This window comes from Syngnathoides biaculeatus, chromosome 1, assembly GCF_019802595.1.
Source record: "Syngnathoides biaculeatus isolate LvHL_M chromosome 1, ASM1980259v1, whole genome shotgun sequence".
Classification (NCBI taxonomy): Eukaryota; Metazoa; Chordata; class Actinopteri; order Syngnathiformes; family Syngnathidae; genus Syngnathoides; species Syngnathoides biaculeatus.
In genome coordinates, this window is record NC_084640.1 from 1,063,979 (window position 1) to 1,090,652 (window position 26,674).

General features: G+C 40.3%; 2 protein-coding genes across 3 annotated transcripts in view; both read left to right on the forward strand.

The window, feature by feature from the left end:
• The first annotated feature begins 1,599 nt into the window (after window positions 1-1,599).
• On the forward strand, window positions 1,600-4,115 carry LOC133503495 (zymogen granule membrane protein 16-like). Its single transcript, XM_061825181.1, has 5 exons — window positions 1,600-1,787; window positions 1,921-1,952; window positions 2,073-2,125; window positions 2,886-3,018; window positions 3,110-4,115. Exons 3-5 carry the CDS (start codon window positions 2,074-2,076, stop codon window positions 3,414-3,416), a joined length of 492 nt encoding a protein of 163 aa, XP_061681165.1. The 5' UTR covers window positions 1,600-1,787; window positions 1,921-1,952; window position 2,073; the 3' UTR covers window positions 3,417-4,115.
• Window positions 4,116-4,593: 478 nt separating this feature from the next.
• Window positions 4,594-26,674, forward strand: part of samd12 (sterile alpha motif domain containing 12) — a 77,565-nt gene continuing 55,484 nt past the window's right edge. The window contains exons 1-2 of one of the 2 annotated variants that reach the window (XM_061816103.1): window positions 4,594-4,771; window positions 22,943-23,151. In XM_061816103.1, coding sequence (XP_061672087.1) covers window positions 4,759-4,771; window positions 22,943-23,151 — 222 coding nt within the window. In that variant the 5' untranslated portion in view covers window positions 4,594-4,758. Of the gene's footprint in view, window positions 4,772-4,992; window positions 5,419-22,942; window positions 23,152-26,674 lie in introns of those variants that run through there. The other variant, XM_061816026.1, reaches the window with a different exon arrangement.

Genomic DNA, 26,674 nt, shown 5'->3' on the forward strand with positions numbered 1-26,674 from the left:
CTGCGAGCAAGGCACCGACAAACCTGACTCAGTTACACCGGTGCTGTCTGGAGCAACGGGCCAGGATTCCAGCAAAGTATTATTAGAAGCTTGTGGAAGGTTACCTGAAACGTTTGACCCAAGTTATGATGTTCAAATGATATGCTATTCCAGACGAAGGAATTATATGATAACTTTTGCCCTTGAAAAATAATTATGTAAAATTATCTGAGAAATTCTCTCTTTCATTATTGTGTCATTTAACAAAATTAAATAATTTTGGTGAACCTGACAGACCTGAAACACGAGATGTTAAATCTGATTTGACTTCAGACAGTAAGACAAAAAATGAAATGTATGTTTTCAATTGTAGTTAACAGATATATTGCTGACATAAACAACCTTAAATGATATCTGATGAAAATCTTTATTTTAAAGGTACAGTACTATTGACATGACCTATCTTATACATTATTTTCAATGAGTGGTTTTCCCCTTTAAACAGAAACCACACAATGCACACATGAATCATACTGTACGGCTTACAGCATGTCTGCAAGGACCTGAGAGTCAATGTATGGTAGAATTCATGTATGGTTACTGTACATACGGTACAAAATGTACAGGGTAAGCTAATCACAAAAAGTTTGGGATACTATTCCCATTCGGGGTAAGATTTCTTGATAAGCCTCAAAATTTGGAGATCAAATGAAAGTTTCATTAATTTAGGTTCATCGTGAAAGTGCCACACCAAGCTCCGAATATATCCATACATCCACCCATTTTCTGAGCCACTTATCCTCAGAAGGGTCGCGGGAGTGCTAGTGCCAATCACAGCAGAGGCAGGGTACAGCCTGAACTGGTTGCCAGCCAATCACAGGTAATATGGAGAGAGACAACAGCTGGACTCACAATCACACCTATAAGAAATTTAGAGTCTCCAATTGATACATGTTTTTGGGATGTAGGAGGAAACCGGAGTGCCCAGAGAAAACCCACGCAAGCACGGGGAGAACATGCAAACTCGACACAGCCGGTGCCAGGATTTGAACCGCAGTTCTTAGAACGGTGAGGCTAACACTCTATTGCTGCACCACCGTGCCATCTGCTTCAAATATACTAAACTTAAATTTTTGTGAAACGGTGAACAAGTAAAGCTCAAACTTACCTTTATGTTTTTTTTAATGTTTATCTTATGTCAAAACTGAGAATCGTGAGCTCATCTGTTTGTTGTGGTCCAATGGGAGGGTTATGATATGTTATATGTATTTTTCCTGTCACATAATCATTCACCAATTATTTTTCTTTCAACAGATATGTTTGTTTTATATTGCTGTCATTCCCTCCCCCCATAATTACAACCCAATAAAACCCTTTAAGCATTCGAGAAATGATTTTATCTTTTTTTCACTCCTCCAATACCTTAGCTGTTTACCCGCTTGCTAATTCACAATCCATAGCATACAGTAGTAGTAGTACACAAATTGACTGCGGAAGCCGAAAACTTGTTTCAGGGTTGTTCCTCCGCTTGCGAAGAAAACAATGACGATGACTCACTCAGCCACACCTATAATTATCATAGTTATATCTTTTTTCAGTCATCAGGTGCTGACGGTGGCAGACCAGAAAAGCTACCTTCTGAGACTTTTTAATTATTTCCTTGGTCTTGCTTCAACCAGGATGTACAGTCTGTTATGGGCAATGGGCTCCGGCATACTCAAGGCGTGTTTCTAAACCTGCTCTCACATTAGAAAAGGAAGAACCAGAGCTGCACACGCTGATCTTTGAGCACTTCCATGTAAAACTCTGTGAGTAGAATTTATTTGTTATTTGACAAATAATTACGGTTGGACAGTTTGTGATTGCAAATTAGCTTCTAATCATATATTGATGCAAATGAGTTTGATATGTATGCTATGTTGTAATCTGATTATTTAACAGGTAAAGGCCAGTTGTTGTGAGGAATAACACAGGTAATAACTGAGGCTCCTTAAAGACACATTATACATTATCCAAAATGGAACAAGTAATTCAATATATATTCACTGTATATGTACTTCCAGTATCATTTTTTTCATTTATTTTTTTTACAGAATGAATACTATTCCAATTGTCACTCTTCTCATGCTTTTCACATTTCCTGATGGTAAGTTTGTTTAATTGTCCAGCATACAGATGACATGTATTTGGGAAGTAAACACTCTGTGTCTCCAAGATTTGAAGAATTTAGTTTTTCTTTTTCTTCCTTGACCACTTTTCAAAATATCCCACTGGGGAATTAAAAACAGATTTAGGGTTATAACTGTTAGGGTTAGGGATTTTGGGTTAGGGATAGATAGATAGATAGATAGATAGATAGATAGATAGATAGATAGATAGATAGATAGATAGATAGATAGATAGATAGATAGATAGATAGATAGATAGATAGATAGATAGATAGATAGATAGATAGATAGATAGATAGATAGATAGATAGATAGATAGATAGATAGATAGATAGATAGATAGATAGATAGATAGATAGATAGATAGATAGATAGATAGATAGATAGATAGATAGATAGATAGATAGATAGATAGATAGATAGATAGATAGATAGATAGTAGTTTCCATACTTTGGTCTTTAAGCCAAGGCACGCATTTTAGTACACTACTGGACAAAAATATTGGCACAAAAATTTAACAGCAGTGTAAAACAGAGCATAATTGAAATAAGGTTTTGTCCAGAAAGGTCTATATTAACCAATGTTCACAAAATGCAATGCTATTTGGATGGACTGAAATTGGATTTCAAATTCATTACGCTGGTGCACAACTATTAAGTTCATCTCAATACAAACACAATTAATTGGGTCCTCCTTTCCTCATTTCTGTGTTTTTGTTTTGTTTTTCATTTTTTTAGTTTCACTCCAGGCTGAGTTGTATTCATTTAGTACACCCGTGGGCCCGGGCGGAGGTGACTCATTCACCCTCTCTGGAGACGGTCCCATCACAGCTATCCGGGTATGGGAGAGATACAGCAATTACTTCACTGGGTAAATATTAAACAAATGTGATCTGATTGATCCCTTTGGTTATTATTATTATAATAACATGCCTGCTTTATTTGATTTGTTTCTCCATCAGAATTCAATTCCGATACGGTCCAATCTGGTCTCCAGTAGTTGGCAAGGAAGAAGGCACGGCCAAGGAGATTCTGTTGTACAAGGATGAAACCATCATTCAGGTTTCTGGAAAGTACACGAACGTCTTGCAGTCAATCGTGTTCGTCACTAGTAAGGGGCGAACTCTGCACGCGGGTCAACCCCGCGGCACGACCTTCAACATGTACGCCGACAGCAAAGAAACTCAGCTCCGTCTACTCAGCGGCCAGTACAGAAACGGCTTCACTTTCTTCGGATCACATTGGGGCGTACCTCACTATTATCTCTAATTTTAACCTAACCTTTCCTCTTCTATAAAACTTAATTCAAGAATTCTTACTTTAAATTTTTCTTGATTTGAAGCATTACCAGTAATCTTGCACTGAACAAATGTATTCCAGTGGGTAATTGTTTTTCTTTGCTTTTAACTGGCTTCATCAAATTAAAGATGATTCATGAGACTGAATAGTTTTGTCACATTTCCCTACAAGAATTGCCAATCAATGGTATACATTTACATATTTAATATGCCATAAAATGGATCACAAAAAGAATAATGAATAATAATTTCTGCATGTGTGGCAGTTTTCATTTGCTGGAATATAAGTCTTTCATTTGTATTTTTCCATTCTTTTTTATTCAGTTTAAAGCTATTTTTTTCAGGAGTAACACAATTTCCTGATATAAATGAAGTATGCCTGAAAATTTTCTAAGCGTCTTACTTGCATAGAATGATTTGGGGAACAGGTTTGCCTTCAGTGTAAAAGGAAGTGTTTCGATATGAACTAAACTCGACTGGTGTGACTGGAATCTTGGATTTTTTTTTTTAAAAAAAGCGTATGTTCTGACAAACGTCAAAGAATACAAGATAAACAAAGATAGAAGCACATGACCAGGCAATGTGATGATCTCACCTTCATTGTTTTGATTTTTAAACAATAGGCCGTAAAAATAAATTTTGTCCCTCAAAATAATCAATGAATGGTAAATCGGCCCTTGAATGTTTTGCAATAAACAAATATGTGCATTTCTTTACAATTAAAGTGTTAAAATCGTTCATAGATTTTTACAGTTTGAGAATTCCTATTCTGTCTATGTTCAAATGTAGACTTATGCTTTTGATCGAATGGATTTGACTGATTTCGATAAATATAACCTTCTAATGCAGCAATTTCACAAAAAATGTGATTATCGATTCTTAAAAACCTGGAAAATATCAAGAAATTGACATAGGAAATCATTTGGAGCAGTGCATTTAAGTTATGTTAATTTTGTTTTAATATTATCTCGGGGAGGTTTGTTAAAAAACGTTTGAGATATATTGTGAGAGTTGATGGTTTGAGAATTATTCCAATCAACTCTCATTTTTATATATTAAAATAAGATTTAAAAAAATATGATTTGCATAATAATTCCAAACCCAGCAGTGTGTGGCTACTTCTTAGCTAGTCCTCTGCTCTTAGACTATATTTCCCATGATGCTTTGAGAAGCGGCTGCAGTTGATGTGCAATCTGGTTTGCCCGCAGCAATCAAACGATAAAACGGTTGAACCAGGTAGAATGAGAAAGCGTTGACTTTGGCATTTTCTCCGGCTCTTTTGTGAGTGATGCCCTCATTCGTGGACTGACGCTATGGCTCTCGAAGGTAAGCGGTTATATTGTCATCTGTTCGTTCTATACAAAAAAAAAAAGAAGAGGAAATGGTCAAAAGTCACAGCGATGACAAGGAAGGCTTGGCTGCGTGGGCAGACTTGGATCAGTTCAACTGTGAAAGCTCGTGATTGGGTGACGCTTTGTCTTTTTCCTCTTTCCGCATCACTGTGCTGGCTAATCTTGCTCGTGCACGCGCGCGTTCGCTCGCTCTATTGTTGCCCATCACGCGCGTGATCGTTTTTGCAGAGTGACAGCACATAATCGGTGGTTAACAGGTCTGCAGCCGAGCACAGTGGGGCTTGTTTTGCATAACCATCTCCTTGGAGGACCCCTGCCAGTCCACTTATTGAGCGTTTTATTTGGAAAGGCACCGCACTTTGCCTTTTTGTGATGTCACTCTGCGTGCACGATGTGCGTGCGCGTGAACATTTTCCCCCAGACTAGTCGAGCCCATCCCGCAGCAGGTGGTCTTAACATGTGGAGCATGTCCCCTGTAATTGGGAGAACATAAGATGAATCTGTGAGGACACTCGATGTGAGAGAGGTGCTGGAATCTTCTGGACTGTTTGTGGTTTGCGATGCTCGGCAGGTCTCCTCACCTTATCGGGGGGATCTTATGGATTCAGAATCCGATGAGAGGTACGTTTGAATTAAAAACAAACCGCTGAAACTATACCTCAGTGCAAAAAATTTCCTGGCATGTGACCTAGTGTTGTGGTTTTTTTTTTTTTTTTTTTTGCATGCTTGTATGACTGGAATGAGCCTCCACTGCATACCTTCCTACCAAGCCACAAATACTGTACATCTTCTTAGAAGGATTTTAGTCGGTGCACCTGAACTTGACAGTCTTGTTCGTCTCCAAGGCATGATGACGTTTCAAAACTTTTGTTGCTGTTGTTGCCCTGTCCCAACACGGACATGCATCGGTGCCATTGAATACAGAGACACGATTAAAATGTTTTCTGTGAACACGCAAATGACTAAAACGACTGCATCATGGATCTGATCCTTTAATTCAGCTACTTCAAATATTATTTCTAAGATGTCTTTTAAAATATGTTTAGTTCTTGCACTCACATGGAATAATGTACCGACTTGCTTGGAAATCATGATATTTTCTTAGTTTGGCTTTCCTTCAAACTATGCCACTATATAATAATGCCATGAAGGTTTAAATAAGATGGCAAGTGGTTCATTTAAATTTGGTGTTGGGAAGATGTTTATGTATTGTTTCATTAGTATGCTTAATTAGATGCTGTTTTAAGAGTTGTGGTTTAATTTTGAAGATGAATGGTACCAACACATTTGATCCCTTATGGATCATTTCGTTCATCATATTGAACAGAGGTCATGATCTGAATAATCACTGGCTAAAATCACCTAAACTGTCATGAAGTTTGGTAGACAACTTTTTACTTAAGTCCTATTACGCTTTCCTCTTACCAATACTTTAGTATAATTTCCAGCTACTCTACATACCACAAGTAAGTAGTTCACATCGGTTAGGTTTTTTTTTTTTTTTTGTGTTGCCATGTAAACAGGATACATTCATAAACCAGAATGTAATTCAGATTTATCTACATAGCATTCCTCAGCTGTTGGAAGGATCAGTCATTAAAAAGAAATCCTTTCGCTTTTGACCACATCTCCTCCACACGGCGTGAAGAAGCGTTGACAAGTATTGCTCGTCACTGACAGAAGCTTTGCTGATGATGTCACCCTCCGTTGAAACGAAATAGCTGGCAGCTCTGCCAAAAATAAGTAGTGACCGGCAAGAAAATAAAGAAATTGATGGAATGTGAGCACAGTACTACATATCAATATAAACATGTTTTACAGGGTATTGCACGTCAGCCCTTCGCCAAAGCACTAATATAGTTCTGTAGCGGATGATACCATCTGCTTGTGTCAGAGGATCTCACAAATGTCTTAATTTATAAATTCAGTTGTCTTTTGACATGCTGAAGGAAAATAAAATACCTCTGCGGCATGACTCTTGTGTCCCACGACTCTTCCAACCCCTAAGACATGAAATATAGGTCAACTGTTTCATCATTTGTAACACATGCGAAGACAATATTTAGCTTTGAAAAAGCAAAGACCACTTTTGAAAACCTGACTAAAATCCCCAGTTCTGCTGGGATCAATGTCACTTCAAGCTTTAAAACGCACGTTTTAAAACTGACAAGGTAGAAGACAAGACGGCGATAAGTGCTTTTCATTTAGACACTCAAGTTTCAACGTTTCTCAAGCTAAAGAAGTTTTGATGAATGACGGAATAATATGGAAAGACCCCACCGGGCATACGTGTAAGACTTATAGATACCACTGTGCTCCTGAAAGTACTACGTTTAGCAGATTTGTACCTTTGCATCTCCTTTCCCCTTTGCGGCTTCCTTTTTGCTCAGCTTTTCTGTCTGAACTGAAAATATTTTCTGATCAATTCCTAATTTTTTTTTTTTTTATGGGATTGGAGGTCCAATTTACATTAGAACGCCCGAGTCACATTGAGCAGAATAACACTGCACAGACAAGCATACTATAGCATCTCTCACCTTCACATGGCTGACATTTTCTTTTGAGAGCCACCTAGTTGAGACAGAAGCCTTAATTACTTCCAGAGACTGATGCATTAACAATCACATCCAGATGACCATCAGACCTATCATTAATAAATTAGTAGTACATTATTTATAGATTACTACACTCCCTGGTGTTAAGTACCTGTTTTTCCTCCTTGAGTCCTAATGGAGTCCTTCTCATTCAGAAATTCATCGTGTTTTGCTGCATGGTAAAATATAGTGAAATAATTATGACAAATTGTCAGTCAAGGCAACACTTTGGGAAGGCCATGTGATATTTGGGGGAAAAGCATCACATTGAACCAAACTAAATGCATAATGCTGTTGATGAAGGCAGCAAAACAGAGCCTCAAAGTGCACCCCAGGTCTGGCCAAGGCAGTTGTTTACGCCTGTGGCTGAGTTTGTTCATTTGCCTCTCTGCCTAAGTACATCAACACGCCTTAATGTCCTGCCCCACTTGGCTGTGCATCCATTCAGAAAAGTCATTTCAAATCCATTCCCGGATTTAGTGGAGCAATAGAATTAGTGGAATAAAAATGTTTATTACGGTCTGTGGTGTAGGATTACATCTGCTCAGTCATAATAACAGTAAGGGGCATCTCCTCATCCTTATTGGGGAGAAATTGGATTAAGATGACTGAGGATGAAGCAAATATCATGGGGAAAGAATTATGCAATCTTCCCTCGGGTGGCCTTATAGCCATCGAGTGTGACCTTTGAAAAGTACTGCTTCATGAAATTTTGAATGTGTGTGTGTGTGTTGCACGGTGGAACAGCTGGAGAGTGTCTGCCCCACAGTTCTGAGGACCGCGGTTCAAATCCTGATTCTGCCTGTGTGGAATTAGCATGTTCTCCCCGTGCCTGCGTGGCTTTTCTCCGGGCACTCCAATTTCCTCCTGTGAAAATGCATTAATTGGAGACTCTAAATTGCCCATAGCTGTGACTGTGAGTGCAAATGTTTGTTTTGTTTTTTATGTGCCTTGCCTCCTTCCTAAAGATAGTTGGGATAGGCTTAAGCACTCCTGTGAACTTAGTGAGGATAAGTGGCTCAGATAATGTATGGATGGAAGGATTTACTGTATATACCTTTGTACTTAATTGCTCAAAAAATATAGTGTCTTTTGTCCATCTATTTATGCCATCTGTTAGATGGTAGTAAGTACATATACTACTTAACGCATGTTCTTTTTTTTTGGTCACATTTTTGTCTGTTGGCGTGATTGAGTCTTGTATCCGTAAAAGTTGGAAACCAGCGCATTAGTCAGATCAGGTATTTTAATCTTTCAAGTCAAACCAACATTACAACATGGTGGGAATAATGGGTGCTAACTTACAGTAATTAAATTGCTTCCCCATACCAACAGAATGGCAGCATGTTTCTATACGACCAATAGCATGTGCACTAGCATGCAAAGCTAGGCTAGGCTGCTACCCAAAGGGTGAAGCTGCTGCAGCACGCTGCACTACATTGAATAGTTATCAGTTAAACATGACTCGGTAATAGGAAAAATCCGACTAATGCAGTTTCTCTGAAGTGAGACAGTCAGATGTCAAGAAGTAAAGTCACATAATGCAAGATCCCCCCGCTCCCCCATGTTGTTCCTTGTTCCTCACCATTGTGTGGTTGATCACATCAAATGTCACAACCGGAATAGTCAACATTCCAACCTCACACCCCGCATGAAAACATGAGCAATATCAGGTTCATTCTAAACTGCGATGTGGTGAACTGAGCTGTTCCTTCAAGTGGAAAAAAAAAGAGACTATTTATAACCTTCGCCGAGCTCAGAGCTATGCAGACATTGAACTGCAACCATTGCTTCCTGATTGAATCCCTGTGCAGTGTGTTGAAAACCTCAGTAGTATTCAGTCTGACTCGAATGTGCATAATATGTTCCGATGCCTTCTGGCTATTAGTATTGGTGGACTCTTCTGCGATGCTGTTCACAGACTTTATTATCTACACTTCAACTTTGAAGGCAGCAGACCCTGAAATGAGTAGAAAGCAATTGCAAATGATCAAAACCAAACAAACATCATCCAACATCCGGTATCGCTGATGTAATTGGGCATTTGCCTAAAGTTAAGGCACATTTTGGTGCATGTCTTGTTTTTGTATGTTATACTATCGCAAAGTTGCTGACTTCGATTGAGGTTAAAAAAAAAAATAATAATTACCAGACAACTTGACATCTTGTGTTGTAAAGGGCACTTCAAAATCTCCCAGCACTGGTGTCAGCGTTTTTGAAGTTGAAGCCCATGCAAATTAGACTCTGGAGCGAAGAGATAAGTGGAACACATTTAGCCTTTTATACTCCCATCGTCTCTGTGACAAATGACGCACAGCTTTTTTTGTGAATATTTCACGTCGTTTGGAAGTCAGTGATGTGGAGTGGAGGAACTTCACTCCTAAAAATGAGCTGCTCTGCAGATTGTGAAGCTGTTTAACGCTTATAGCCTGATGGCCACAGATGGCTGAGTCAATGTCAGGAGAAGGAAACTGTGGCAGGGTCAATTCTGGAATCTCAAGTTGAACATTGCTTGATATCAGTTGTAGCATTTTAGACCACATCTTCATGAGACTTTACACTAATCTGATCGGTATCAGAAATTCTGTCAATGTCCTTGTTCGGCTCCGCAAAAGACATTTACATGTCGACATTCTGTACAGTATATTTGAATGCAAAAACTGGTTTAGTATTAGCAGTTTGTGTGTCTTTGGTTATAGACAGTAAAGTTAAATCACATATATTTTGTTTTGCAAGAAAATATATGAAATGTAGAGGAATGTGCTACATGAATGCAGCAAAATGCACTAATAATTAGGAATTAAATGAAATTGTAGATCTCTGATACATAATTGGACTGTAAGGTGGCAGGAAGTTCCTCCCCAATTTTAAAGTGGAATACATGTAAAGAAAGGAAGGAACCTCTGTTGCTCGATTAAAACTGCATAATATGGAAACCCCCTCCCTAAAATTACCTCCACCTATCGTACACTTGGCTTTGTATTTATTTTCATAACCTACTGTACAGTAGTCTGCCACACCTATGGTGATAATCATGATCATCTTTGCCTGCACACTGCACACCCATTTTTAGTCCCCTTCAGCTTTGAACAAAAAGGTCACACCCTGACTACACTATGCACCTAAAATTTGGCTCTCGCTCATCTCTCCATCAAAAAGCTTGATAAAGTTTTTTTTAAATCTCACAGAGTCGAAGCAAGGCCCTGGAGCTCAGTGGTTAGAGCACTGGTTTGGTAAACCAGGGGTTGTGGGTTAGTATCCCACTGGGGCCTCTACTCCCTGAGGAGGGTTGCGTCAGGAAGGGCATCCGGCGTAAAAATTGTGCCGAACATATATGTGCGTTCATCTGAGATGACACGCTGTGGCGACCCCGAAAGGGACAAGCCGAAAGAAACTACTACAGAGCCAAAGCAACAACTAATTGAAACCCCTATCACTCAAGTGCAAACCTATGACTGTTATAAGTGAATGAATAACCAAGAACTTTCTAAGTCGTTACTAGAAATAAAACCAAATAAATTCATATCCATCCATCCATTTCATATACTGGTTTTCATCACTAGGGGATGGAGCTTATGCCAGCTACTGTGTTTTCAGGCAAGAGGCGAGGTACAAAATGAGCTCGTTGCCAGCTAATTGGAAGGCACATATAAACAAAGAACCATTCGCACCCACATTCACATCTACTGGCAATTTAGAGTCTTCAATCAACAAGATTGTTAAATGGAGCCCGAAGCATACGTGCCTCAGGGTTTATGAGCAAACAATTTCCACATCCGGGAAAACAGAATAAAGCACTTATTTCCTGGTTAGGTATTTGGCGAACATTATAGCAGTAGACCAGGACAAAAATCCCGTAGCAATGTTCAATTTATACATAGTTTTGTTTTGCAAAATGAGCCCAAAGATGACAATATCCCATGTTTGGGTTTTGTTCATGTTTACATATGTCATGTCATATATGTATCGTTTGCCCAGAGACACCAGCCATAAAGAAAATAACATTCTAGCAAGTTTAGATTAAAGCATCATGTCATCAACCCGATACGCTGGTTATCGTGGGCTACACAGGAAGTCCGCTAACCAGTTTTCTAGGTTTGGTCATGTGATATTGTGAGTATAGTGGATTTAATCTTTTTCCAAATGAAGAGTACTAAATTACTTGTGCTTTTATATATGCCTTTAAGGGGAAATCCAGTGTTTTGCATGAACAATGGATCCAATGTAATAATGGTGAATATTCGGATGGTTCTTCAGGCGGAATGACGCCGGAGTCTGATTACTTGGAGGCGTACGCGCAGGACGGAAGTGCGTAAACAAAGACTCCCGGAGCTCTCAACTCCAGCAGTCGGCCACAAGGCATGCTTCGGTGTCTGGTGACGGGCCACGAGCCATGCTTCGGCGTCGGAGCCTCCGCCGGACACCAAAGCTCGTCAGACTCCGCGTCATTACCGTCCGAAGAACCATCCGCGTCTGCCAGCCCGGAGCTCCGGGGGCCTTTGTTTACGCACTTATGTCCCACGCGTAGGCCTCCAAGTTGTCATTCCACCCAAAGAACCATCCGAATAGTGAACATTATTTACAGCCACAGGTTCAAATCTGTATCGAAGTATTCCTCCGTCTTCCCAATCAACCGATACTGCTATTTTTACATCAGGTGGGGATAAATCCGAGAAAGCCGCACTGGGCACAATGTAAATGAGCCTTTGGTGCGGCACCTTACCCGTCACATCTGAGCACATAAGTCATGTGACTTGCGAAAATGGTAGCGCCCCTGAAAATTCGTAATTGTTGATAAAAATCTTCTCACAACACTATGAAATGAGAGAGGATTTAACATCACATTGTCAAAATAGAGTAAATCTTACATAACCCATTGGATACATTGTTGATTCAAACCACTGGATTTCCCCTTTAACACCCTATTGTAACACTTTGGTTGAGAACTTTCCCAACTTTGCACTCACTTATTTTGGTCACCATTAGCATGACGTTTGTTCCTCTAATCAAATATTTAAAAAATACAGTTGCGCCATTCTAAATTGAGATGTTCTATTTATGTAGCCTTTCCTGCAGCCTGACTTTGAAGCCGAGAGCCTTTCTGCCTGGGATACGTACTTTAAAGTGAGTCAGAGTTAACTTCAAATTATATTTAGCCCATCTGTGTTCTTGCATGAACTGAGCCAGTCGACCATTCGACTGTCTTTTCTCGCAGGCTGTGTCTCTCACTTACTTCTGTCTCTATTTCTTTTAGACGGGAAAAATAACTTTTCCAAGTGATTAATTTCGTATCAAGATTTTCAGCACAGCTCGTCTGTCTCATGACAGTTGATTTCAATGCCTGCATTGATCATTATTGGTGTTGCGATAATCCCTTCCCAATCCCTTTTTAAAAATGGACCCAAAATGTAGGAGCTGGGGATGACATGGTATCAAAATGTAATATTGTCAGTATGATTATCGTATCCAATTATTTAGCATGATATTAATTCGAAAAAAAATCCAAAATACTGGTGCTCAATGCATTGCAACATGCTTTCCAATGCAAACATGTTATATGGCCGCAAGAGCATAAGTTTTTTTTTTTTCTTCACTAAAGCTACCTAGGACTTAGATAACAGTGATTCATTTTAATAGTGGTGGGACTCTCATTAAAATATTTGTCATTAATTAGAGACCTTTTTAAAAACTTGTGAATACCTCAGCAAGTGTGGGTTTACTCCTTGGATCCATCCTGTTTGTTCCACCTCCACCTAGCAAACGTGATGGAACTGGATAATTATGAACAAATTACATTAATTGATGGCTTTTTGCCCACCAACTTGCTGCAACCCAAAAATTAAACTCCTGGTGTTCTGCAGCACCCTTATTATTTCACTGAACCAGAAACAACAACACCCATTTATCAAGGATTGCTTTGTCTGCTGCGGGTATTTTTATCTGTTGATGGACCATACAAAAAGAAGAAATGGTTTGATATCTTAGCTTATTTGCTAGCTTTCACTCACCTCACTCTCTTTATGTCAACTTCCTCATTTTCTTATTAAAGGTGCCACACACCATATTGCATTTATTGCGGTAGTAATAATAATTGCCAATAAAATACAATGTCCATTTGGAAACTCTGAATATTGTAGCTTTACTATAATTTTCAACTCATTTGTCATTGATCAATATTATTCAACCTTTTTATACATACCGCTAACTATTTACTTGCGGGATTTGTGTGTGTGTGTGTGTGTGACACACAAGTCTTATTTATCATGTTGGCACCACAGTTTCTGTGTTTTATTTCATTGTATATTTTTGGAAGAGTCGTGGGAGGACTCGCTTGACACCCTGTGCATATTTTGTAACCTTTGCTGACTTTGTCAGGGAATAAAATTTGAGCTTCCATCTCTGTTCAGAGGCATGACTGTTATTTTCATGTGCATACGCACATTTGCACGAGCATGTCTATTTGTTCAGTCTGAGCATTCTCGACGAATTATGTAATCGAAGTTTTTAAAATAATTCAATCTCATCTGATGTTATAAATTGTGATCTGTTTGTGTTACACTAGGTAGCAAGTTTAGACATGGAGTGGTAATAAGCGGTACAGAAAATGGATGGAAATGGATGGGCACACTTCTCATTTTTCATGCCAGGGGGAGCGTTAAATGCCAAGATGGTTTGATTTTGTGATAAATATTTCCTCTACGAGTCCTTGTGTGTTTTGTAAAATTGGTTAATCCAAATCAACAGCAGTGACCCCTTTTTGAAGAAGTTAAACATATATTTGAAAACAATGTCTAAATCTGGCAGCATGGTAGACAATTGGTTAGCACAGGGGTGCCAAGACTTTTTTACCCCAAGATCTACTTTTCAAGCAGCCAGCCTCTTGTGAGCTACCGACAACTGGGCAGGGGGTGGGGTGGGATGATGCTCCCAAACCTTTTTAAGGTTAATGTTATATTGCCTCTTATATTTAAAATACAGAATTAGCTTTTTGTGCACTGTATTGTCTGTGCTTTCAACCTGGATCAGGCTGTGCCAAGGTAGAATTTTAAAATTACACACCATCTCATCCTGCTCCTTCTACTTTGGCTTCAGATCAGACCTTTCCCACTCGGAAAAGAGAAAATCTCCTCCAGTTTAACCACTTTTTCTTTTATTACTCACATACACCGACAGTCATTACATCTTAAAACGACAGCATTTTTTTTTAAACGTTCTCCATTAATATCGAAAGTAAACATAAGCAGCATGTCTAGCTCGTCTTTGCTCTACGGTCCCCAGACTGTGTTGCTAACTAAAGCAGGAGTGGTGGATGCTGTCATTATAAAACACATTGATGGGCTGCTTAAGTACTGTAACATTTGTAATTATGAGTGTACATCTTTAAGACCAGAGGGGGCGGTGTAAGGTAAACTAGGAAAAAGAGTGTGTGGTGGAGCAGCTGTCGTTGTTAGAGAAAGTTCTGTGTGCTGCCTAAAAGAAAGGCTTCTTTTCATTTTTTACAGTACGCATGTGAATTGTGCCATTGAATGCAGCAACCAGTCATCCCTCACTCATTGAATCACATGGCAAAATGCCACAAACTGAATAGCTGTATGTTATACTTTCAATTTGCCTTGGATTTTTTTGCGCTCAATGCAAAATATCTGCAAAGAGACTGGATCAGCAGTGTATAATTGCACACGTGCGCAGTTCAGAGGGAACATTGACTTTTTTTTTTTTTTTTTTAGCACGCAGTCCCGCCATCGACCAAGACTGCCTCGCAATTGACTCATTGAGCTCCCCTTGGTTTGCACATCTGCATTACAGTTCTGAGGATCAAGGTTGAAATCGGGCCACACCTGTGTGGAGTTTACATGTTCTCCCTGTGCTTGCGTGGGTTTTCTCCGGGCACTCCGGTTTCCCCCCACATCCCAAAAAACATGCAACTTTTATTGGACACTCTAAATTGCCCCTAGGTGTGATTGTGAATGCGGCTGTTTGTCTCCATGTGCCCTGTAATTGGCTGGCAACCAGTTCAGGGTGTCCCCCGCCTCCTGCCTGTTGACAGCTGGGATAGACTCCAGCACTCCCCACGACCCTTGTGAGGATAAGCGGCAAAGAAAATGAATGGATGGATGGATAGTTGACTTGGCAGTTTTTTTTTCACGTTTGCAGCTCAGAATCATCTTTATTTGCCAAATATGTCAAAAATACAAGGAATGTCATTGGTGGTTGTGGCTGCTCTAGTGCGACAACAGACTGATTTGTTGACTGACAAATTGACTGAAAATACTTTTGAGACATAAAAACACACTCATTGAGCTATAAAAGGTTACCAGTAATGTGGTAATGCTACTAAAGTTTTTTTTTTTTTTTGTTTTTTTTTTGGAGGGGGCAGTTTTGCAAAATGATGCTGAGTGTTGAGTCCTCTAGCAAATTAGAGTAGTTTGAAATGAATAGTAGAACAATAGACTGGCGCAGTGGCCATTGAGCAAGTGGTGCAGACTTCAACAAATTGATGCAGTTTAAAGTGACTAGTAGATCCATAATCTGGAACAATATCAATTGTGCAAATGACTTCCTATACTCGGGTAAGGGATGTGGAGGGTCCAAGAGGATTTTTTATGCTCTTGTTGTAATTCTAGCAGCGTGCATGTTATCTCAAGTGTAGGTAGGGGGGAACTGACAATTCTTCCAACAGTTTTCATTGTCCGTTGGACTCAGAATTGGTCCTTTTTTCTGGACACACCAAACCAGCCTTGAATTGATGAACAGGACACATTTGATGACTCCTGTGTAGAACCTCCTGAACAGCTCTGTGGCAGCCTTTGTTTCCTCAGAAACCGCAGGAAGTATATTCTCTGCTGGGCCTTTTTGAGAATGGAGTTGATGTTAGTCTCTCACATCAAGTCCTGAAAGACTGTCATTCCCCGGAACATGAAGGTCTCGACAGTAGACTCAGACCTGCAAGGAAATAAGAAAAAAATGAACTTAAATAATTTTAGCAAATGGCTGCAATGTTACAAATTTAAGGTGGTCTGAATACTTTCCATACCCACTGTAAATTGCTACATTGGTATGATGAATGAATTGTTTCACCACTAACTCTCAATAAATGAGACAACCGTGATATTAAGTCTTACAAATACTGTAAAATAAAATCAATTTCTCTGTGCTGCCTTGTTAGTCTGCTGCCTGATTTCAAACTCATTTGCAACACTTCATTTGCTAAAGGTTACATGCTAACTCAATGATTTTTTTCCGTGGTGTAGAACCTGAAGTCAACACCTCTCAGCCACAATTTTAAAAATACTAAATAAAGTAATGTGTATTTGGCATTGTCTAGCCTTTTTTTGTTTTTTTTTTTTTTTTTGCAAAAACAAACAAAAAAAGATGATATAGCTCTAAAAATCATACACTCCATGTTGCAAAAATATTTAATCTGTACTAAACATTGTTTCAAGCCATATGCTCTAAGTGGAGCAATCAAATTCATCTTTACTTAACCAATTATGTTGAAAATGAGGAAGACACCCCCGTCTGACTTCCCCCACAATGCTCACACAGCACATGTCGGGATGGGGAAAGTGATGAATGTAATGGTGCTATTTATAGTCACAGTTGCTGGTTTAAAAAAAGAACATCTCATTGCCCCTCCCTTCTGCCCACTGGTCCCATAATAGAATTGAGGACAATACAACAGTCCTCCACTTTATGCTGTCTTTCCTTTTAATTCTTGCCATCAGCTTCTCTGCCACTTCTGTACATCTTTAGCCACATCACGTTGTATCCGTAGGTCTTTGATCTTTTTAAACGAAGACTGTAATACATCCTTTGATGTGATTCTATATCAATCGCAATCTCCTCATTTGAGTTGTCGTGAAGCGAAGGGCTGAAAGAGGGAGCCAGGAGGAAAGAAGAGTGTGGAAGCAATGAAGAGGGATCAATGGTCCGTGCTGCGGATTTCAATCGTGTTCAAAACCTTCCTCGCTTGTGTACATTCGCCAATGCACGTCCGGTCCTGTGCTGAATGACTTGGAATGCAAACAGTTTTAATGATTGCGATTTCCCCTTTTAATGGTGTGAGTCTACCTGCCGTCAAACAATGATCATCATCCCATTGTGTTAGAACTTGATATCCTACCATAAATCACAAAAAAAATAGGTGCACTCGGTGTACTAGCAGTTATTTAGCCTGCATATCTGATTGACTAATGCAGAGAGTGGGATATCCACATGTAAGTCATCAATTCAATAACAGCTCATACAAGATGATACATCACAAATTCTGGCAAAACCCAATTTATGCTTTTAACATCTGCCAACTACAGTTCTTTTTTTTTATGTCAACTCTCAAACGCATTTAAACCTCTTCTAGGATGTCCTAGTTTTCTCATTTGCATCATGACTGGCAGGGCAGTTTAAATAACTCGGTATATCCACGAAAACCCCAGTCTGACATGTTTGCCCATCCTGCCCTCCAACGTTGGCTCACGAGTCGTCGTTTTGTCAACGGTGGCCATGTTTTCTAGGAACAAAATTTAAACGGAGCTTCAGTCATCCATTTACTGTGGCATCTTTATGGGTCAATGCACCTGGAATGTGATTCCCATTCTGCCGACCGACTGAAAACTAAAAATATTAAGATGCAAGTGATCACACTTCAGCGAACGCCAGCAGGAAGCAAGATTGAAGAGCTGTCTGATGCTGGTAGAACAAGAATTTGTTCATCCCTGACTGACTTGAACATCACTGAACGTGATCCAAATCTGAAGCATGTTTATTGCAATTCTATAGAAGACTATTTAAAAAAAAAGAATGACATTTCAGATGCCATTCAGTGATCATCATGGGAATTTTGTTTCTCCTTGCTTATTGTGTGTCAGAGAAATCAAACAGGAAACAGTTAGTCCATGCAACTTTGTCACAGTGTTATTATTCCTGCCATCCATTTTCTATGCAGCTTGTCTTCTGCGAGCCTCACTTTTATGTGTTTTTGAATGTGCATGGAAGGTCTCAAAATACCCCGAGCAAATGTACGAAAGCCCCGTGAACATGCAAAGGCTATACAGAGGAGCTGTGTGGTGGCAGTTGCTTATCTGTATAGAGGCGGGCTTTTGGAAATGGAAGGTGCTTTTTTTTCAATTTCCACACGAAGGAGTAAATTACAGACCTGCACTGTATGTGCACGTCACAAGTAAATCACAAGTGTTCATGTTTCAAGCAAGTCCCTCGTTACTGTGGCTTAACTCAGTCGAGTCGATTCTCCATTTAATTTCTAGTGATTTGAATTAAGTCATTATTTGGGTTAAGCAAAATCATAAGTCATAAAGTTTTACTCACTCATCACATATATTTGCACGTCAGCCAATTTGGTGTGACTGCACAAATTATTTGTTTATTCTGTGGAACATTAATCTTAGTTCATCTGAACAGCTATTGAACATGGGAGCTGTTAGACAACATGGATGGAAGGGTTTTGTTTTTGGTTTTGGACACAAATAAAAACAAACTCTTTAAAGTTCAAATGGCTTTGTATTGTCTTTGTCTGAAATCTAGAGTTAATTGTTCCATTACAAAAGGGTGTGGCATGGAATCTTGACACTGTTTTTACGAGAGGAAAAAAAACAATGGAAAAAGTGCATCCTTCTTTGGGTAGCACCTCATATATCACAATTGTGTATATTTCGTCCCTCACAACATCCACCAACCTTCTCTCTGGTCTTCCTTGAGATCGGTTGCCTGGCAGCTCCATCCTCATCATCTTTCTACCAATATACTCTGTCATCTGGACATGTCCAAACCATTTCTGCGTTAGGGTTGATCTCCCAAACATCCAACCTTGGCTGTACCTCTGATGATCTGATTTGTAATCCTGTCCAACCTGGTCACATCTAGAAAGAAGCTCAACATCTTCAATTCTGCCACCTTCAGTTCTGCTTCCTGCGCCACCATCTCTAAACCGTACATCATGGCCAGTCTCACCACTCTTTTATAAAATTTTCCTTTCATCCTATCAGAGACTCTTCTATCACATAGAACACCAGACACCTTCTGCCAACTGTTCCACCCCGCTTGGACTTCCTTACTTACCACACTCTCCATTGCTCTGTATTGTTGACCCCAAGTATTTGAAGTTGTACACCCTTGCTATCTCTTCTCCCTGGAGCTTCACTCTTCCCCCTCCACCCCTCTCATTCACACACATATATTCTGTTTTACTTCGGCTAATCTTCATTCCTCTCCTTTCCAGTGCATGTCTCCATCTTTCTAATTGTTCCTCTGCATGCTTCCTCCTTTCACTCCATATTACAAAATCATCTGTGAACGTCACGGTCCAAGGGGATTCCGGTTTAACCTCATCTGTTAGCCTATCCATTACCACTGCAAAATGGAAGGGGCTCAGAGCTGATCTCTGATGCAGTCCCACCTTCATCTTAAATTCCTCTGTCCCCTACACCAGCACACCTCACCACTGTTCTGCTGCCCTCATACATTTCCTATACTATTCTAACAAACTTCTCTACCACTCCAGACTTCCATAGACGGTCTTAGGCTTACTCTCAATCTACAAAGACACAATGTAGCTCTTCCTGAGATTGTCTGTCCATCTCCATCAACACCATCAAGGCAAATAATGCATCGGTGGTACTCTTTCTAGGCATGAAACCATACTGTTGCTCGCAGATATTTGCTTCTGTCCTGGGTCTAGCCTCCATTACAATTTCCCATAACTTCATTGAGTACTCATCAACTTTATTCCTCTACAGTTTCCACGCCTCTGCACATCACCCTCCTTTTAAAAATGGGAACTATCACACTTTTCCTCCATTCTTCAGGCATCTTTTCGCCCGCTAGTATTCTGTTGAATAAGTTGGTCAAAAACTCCACATCCACCTCTGCAAATTGCTTCATACCTCTGCCGGTATGTCATCATGACCAACTGCCTTTCCATTTTTCATCCTCTTTGGTACCTTTCTAATTTCCCCTAAACTAATCATAGCCACTTCCTGTTCCACATGCCTCATCACATCTGCTCTTTTTCGTCTCTTATTTTGCAAATTCATCAGCTCGTAAAAGTATTCTTTCCATCTCTCCAGCACACTGCTGGCACTAGTCAACACATTTCTATCTCTATCCTGAATCGATCTACCCTACTGCACATCCTTCCCATCTCTATTCATGTCTGGTCAACCTGCATTGATCACTTTCTCCTCCTTTAGTGCCATACCTGGTATACGTACGCCACCATATGCCTCATCGTTATATTATTGTGAATAACATTAAATCTACAGTGATTTTTATCAATACATTTTTAGTCCTCAAAGCTTTTTAAATGTCAATTATCTATCTGTTGTATTGTAAATTGCCTAGTATAATACTTTAATACTCACACTAATTTTCTTATTGTTAAACCAACGCTCAGTTTTGATAGACACCATAATAAATGTATTAATCTAAAAAGCAATATTTTTGACACCAGTTGTCATATTGACTGCCCAGGATTGTGCAGGTTGAACTGACGCAGTTTGTGTAGCTTCGGAGGCTTTGACCTCTGTAGAAGTAACTCCACTGCTGCAGTGGGTGTTCGATTTTTCTTTCCGGGTTTAGATTCAGAAAACTGTCATTACAGTATCGGTTCTGATATACCAAGAAATGTGGTACAAACACTGTGGGTTTTAATATTTATCATGTGGCACTGTATGATCTTTATTTGATTGAGTTTTTAATTCATGGAACATACCAAATTTACATGATTCTACCATGATGCAACGTATCAGAACTTTGCTGTACTGTGCACAGACATTTGGTGTTGTTTGTCTCCATCTAACGGTAAAGGTTAGGAATACATGTAATGTGGTTTTAACATCGTTTTTTTGGTTGGGTTTATTTTATTATTTTTTTTTTAAATCTGATACACTGGAAATGAATGCGAATGCGGTTTTTTTTTTTTGTTTGTTTGTTTTGGATGTGGGGGAATTGGGAAGGGCTGTGCCTCCAAAGGTTGATTACTTAATATTTGCTCATTTTCACACTGCTATTAACACTGTTTAATTGAACTGCTACAATGGATTGTGATTTGAGTTCATATTTATTTACCTTATTTAAGAAACTCAAATTGGTGATGTCACTTCAAGAGCAGCCTGTAGGAAGAATGCATAAATATTATTAACACCTAATATATATTTATACACACTCACTTCCAGAGAGGGGGCAACAATGCATAAATAAAATTTTTAATTCAGTAACAAGATATTACTGAATGCATTGTTTGAAATCCGAAACAATTCTGTACTACCCAGTGGTGAGTGGTCAGTGCCAGGAAGGCCCTCTCTACTACGACTACTACTACTACTACTACTACTACTACTACTACTACTACTACTACTAGCACTAGTAGAAGCACTGAGTAACATTTGCAACCTAAATTATTTGCCCATTTATTCCATGAAATAATTTTATTCTATTTTCTACATTCCATAGCACCGCTTCCACCGCAATGGGGCAGTTTATATTATTATACCTTTATAATAACTTATCACATTTCATTCTTGCTGGTGGCCCTTGGGGAAATCAGCATCTTTCTATCTTCTGATTGGTTGGTCATAACAAAACTTGTAACTTTTAAAACGCCAACTTTGACTAGCAAAACACATTCGTAGTAATCTGCACACATTAATACATTTAAGAATCAGCATCGCTGATGTGGATATTTTATTGGAATTTATACATCAGAAGAGGCCCCGTAGCTCAATGGTTAGATTGGTTTGGTGAACCAGGGGTCGTGAGTTCGCATCTCACTGCGGCCTCTACTACCCAAGAGAGGTTGCGTCAGGAAGGGCATCCGGTGTATAAACTGTGCCAAACAAGTATGAGATGTCTGAGATGTGAGATGTCACACTGTGGCGACCCCTAACGGGACAAGCTGAAAGAAACGTATTAGATAAACAATGGCAGCAAGGTTGATCAGTTGGTGATGTAAGCGTTGGCCTCACAGTTCTGAGGTCCTGGGTTCAATCCCATACCCGCCTGTGTGGAGTTTGTATGTTCTCCCCGTGCTGCGTGGGTTTCTACCCGGCACTCTGGTTTCCTCCCACATCCCAAAAATAAGCAACAATTATTGGACTCTCTAAATTGCCCCTTGCGGCTGTTTGTCTCCATGTGCCCTGCGATTGGCTGGCAACCAATTCAGGGTGTACCACCCCCCCCCCCTTATCCGTTGGCAGCTGGGATAGCCTCCAGCACTCCCCGCGACCCTCGTGAGGATAAGTGGCAGAGAAAATGGATGGATGGATAGATAAGTGTTATTGAACTATTCTAGATTATGTAGTTGCATTTTATTTGTTTAATGTATTGTTGGTTGGTTTCTTTGATTGCGTTGTGAGTAAGTTGGGCAAGTCCCAAGTACCAAATCCATGGCATCCATACAAGATCTAGGAAAGTTAGGGATGTGATTTTTATGGCAAAATATTGTTTATATACTCCCACGGCACTCTTATAACTTGACTAGCGTTCCCTCTACTCTGCCTTCTGTTACCCACTAACTCCCGTGCGCTTTCCGACCCACGCAGCTGTTCACTGCAACCTGAGCCAGAATGGCATCGACCACCAGCTGTACCCTGAAGACATCGAATCGCAGCTGGATGAAGACGAGGAGTGTGTTGACGGCCCGCCAGTGCCGTTGGATGACGACAGCCCGAGCTACCACGACATAAGCCCGTCCATTTTTCAGCGCCGTTTGCCGCCACATCGCTCCGTGTCAGAGTCTGAGCTCACACGGGTAAGGAACCATCCAAAGTTATTATAGTTGCGTATGATACCCCTGCTGCTGCGTAACCAAAAACATAAGCAGAGCTGCATTGAATTTGTTAATTAGCATTTATTACATTTAATCTGGTTATTATTTGTAGAGGCCCCGTAGCTCAGTAGTTAGAGCCCTGGTTTGGTAAACCAGGGGTTGTGGGTTCGTATCCCACTGGGGCCTCCACTCCCTGAGAAGGGTTGCGTCAGGAAGGGCATCCAGCGTAAAAATTCTGCCAAATATATATGTGCGTGTGGCGACCCTGAAAGGGACAAGCCGAAAGAAACTTAATCTGGTTATGATTTTCTAAACGAGAATCCTTTTGGACAGTGCTGAAAAGAAATGTATACATTGGATTGATCAAGGCATCAGGAAAATGGTACCAATCTATTTCTTTTATTGGTGTGAAAAAAACTTCTCATGAGCAGTGAATCATTTCAAGGAATCTGTGGGATTAGAAAAATAAGAAAAATGTGACATGCAGATGAGCAGGGGAATAGAGAAAAGGTTGATGCTTCGACATGCATCTAAATTTGTCGTCTGTTCCTCTGAAAATGTATTAAAGCACCAACTGCTTTCAAAAGTGTCAGCATAAAGTATTTTTAAAGCCCAAGTGTCATCCCTATAAACATTGTAAAATAGATATTGTAATGAAAAATACATATAACATTATTCACTTCAATGTCTATACAAAAAATAAATGTGAGCGGAGAGCGCGTCATCCATGCGCAAAGTTGCAGAAAGTGTCATTCTACGATATCCAAGTGGTCGCCATATTGGCTGCATCCTCCGTCCGTGACGTCACCTGGACATTCGCCAATGAAAACACGCGGTGCACCCTAACTATGGGAGACAAACGCGCCCCTTCTGACACGGAAGCTCTTTTCGAAAAGGAGAACAGCACACAACCGAGTGAAGTTACCGGGGCAATATTACACATTGTTTCGAGCCATATTCAGATGATGTGCGATCACGGCAAAACCGCATCCCCGTCCGATCCACTTCCGCGGTGGAGATGAGCCATCGTGGCTCATCGCAGCCAGCCGGTGTGGCTTATGACTGAGCCGAGCCGTGCTGCTTTAGGGGGTTGTGCACAGACGCCGCTGTACGCAATGAGCAACACAGTCGAGCCGGGGCGCTGTACTGCGCGCACGTGGCTGAGTGAGGCATTCTCGGCTGGGTTCTTCAGGGCCGCCCCCGTTCGCAAAGCCCGACGTGCAGCCTTCACAGAAGCCGTGACTGCTGAACGTGGCACCTCAGCCAGTGTGGCTGATTTTCGGCACCATGGTGCCACATAATGGAGCCGTGCTGCTTTTAGGGGGATGTTCATAGCCGCAGTACTCGATGAACACCGGCGTGCCGGGGCGCATTACTGCGTGCACGCGGCTGAGTGAGGCATTCTCAGCTGGGTCCGCAAGCCCGAAGCGCAGTCTTCGCTGGGGAAGCAACGCAGCAGCCCGACGGCGTCCACATTATGAGAGACCGATCACGTTGTCTGCCCCAAACTATTATTTTTTTAGTAGCTGTATACACACCTACCTGTTATTTGGAACCCACGAAGCTCTCGTCCTCTGCAATCCATTTTTCACAACGAACCGGGTCTCTTGCAAACTTATGAAGGGTAAATCCATTCTCCCGAATGTTCAAGCAATGTCCAGCAATGCAATGAGCCGGCATTTTGGCTAACACGAAGGAACAATGAGCTACCTTCCTGGAGGTAAAACTAATGGAAACAAACAAGTCGACTTGGGGGCGCCGCTGTCCTTTACGTCACTTCCTGCTTCTTCTCGAAAACAAATCCCTCGAAAGGATTTTCATGGCGGGAGTTACAAAAAGCTTTATACGTCAAAATCAAGCTTTGTGGTGAAGAAACACATGGGCCCATATTGGCTGACGTTTTTTCATTAATAACATACTAAAAATCATCAATTTCATGACGACAGCCTTTTAAACTTTCCTCTTCGGAAACGGAGAGTGATTGGGACAAGAGGGAGAAATGGGAGTTATCACTCCAAATATACAGAAACATTCTCATATTCTCTGTTCTTCTGTGCAAAATCTGTCCATCAACACAAGTGGATGCAGCAGTGGAAGCAGTTTTTGAATTGAACACGCGCCTCAGTGTAAACACTTTGTGAGCTTTTTAAAGCAAGGTATGACAAACTAAAGTTGAGGCCTCCCAGAGTTGAAAATGCATAATTCAGATCATCCTGAATAAACCATGCTAATGTACCAAATTTCCTAACAAAATTAATCAACTTCATTAGTGTGTCTGTGTATGTATGTATGTATGTATGTATGTATATATATATATATATATATAATTTATGTGAGAATTTTACCACATGGAATAGGTGAATGTTCACATTTTCTTTTTGAGCATGGAAAATCACACTATTAAAAATATATCCTTGTTCGTTTCCTGAGCTTGTGGCAAAGCGCAAAAAAGCCTTCTGGAAGTTCTCTGACTGGCCTCGCTCGGCATGCTTTGTAAATCTTCACCTTCCATAAATGGATTATTAACTCATTCAGCATTGCATGTAATTGTCACCCATATGTACACCTTCACAAGCTTCCCCCCAACCACCCCCCCACCCCCACCCCATTTCCGTCCACAGTCTGTCATATAATAGATTAATTTGCAGGGGCAATATTCATCTCATGCCAGCTGGGGCTCACTGAGACAGAAAGGGAAAGAATGAAAGGCGAAAGCAAGCTTTGGCAAGGATGATAATTAGCTGCGAGGAGGCGATCAGACTGATGACAATCTCTGGAATCGACACTCACTCAGTCAACATGGTTAGTTTCCATGCAATCGCAGCAGAAGAGCTGCACTACCTGATGCATAACACTAGAGGGTACTCTAAAACTGTACTACTGTAATGTAGTGTGTTCATGAAGGGAGCACTACCTTTATCAACCTCGCAGTTTAATGACACCATTAGAAAAATGCATATTTATATACACAGTCGGAAATCAACACTTTCACAATAGCCTATTAAATACAGAATCTGTCATAAAAGTTCTGTGTTGCCTTAATGACGAAAATGGAAAATACGTGATGTGTTCTGTTTTGAGTGACCTTTTCAATGATTTAACAATGTTTGTTGTGGGACTGGTGTAGTAACAAAGTGCATCAAGGTAAGAGCTGTTGCTAATGTTTTATTTAATTGAATGAAATGTTGCCGAAACTGCTCACAGTACAATGCAGTACTGCAGTTCTTCTATTGATATCATTATGATGCAAGTGTTCTAGGTTGTTGTCTGAGTCATATTATTGGGGTGTTGGGTTTAGTAGAGATTTTCTGATATTTAACCCTATTCGACAAAAAACTCTTTGTTACCACATCTGTATGTTGTTATATTTCGATTTGTATCCATCCATTTTCTCAACCCCTGATCCCATTCCGGGAAGTAGCTCGAGCTTATTCCGACTTACTTAAGGCCAAAAGTTTGTGGAGTGGTTGTCAAGCATTCACAGGGAATGTATAGAGATGGACAA

Bases quoted from the DNA above. Each gene is read 5' to 3' on its own strand.
- LOC133503495 (XM_061825181.1), top strand. From the start codon at position 2,074: ATGAATACTATTCCAATTGTCACTCTTCTCATGCTTTTCACATTTCCT. The intron at 2,126-2,885 runs GTAAGTTTGTTT...TCATTTTTTTAG, and splicing joins GCTTTTCACATTTCCTGATG to TTTCACTCCAGGCTGAGTTG. The intron at 3,019-3,109 runs GTAAATATTAAA...TTTCTCCATCAG, and splicing joins TACAGCAATTACTTCACTGG to AATTCAATTCCGATACGGTC.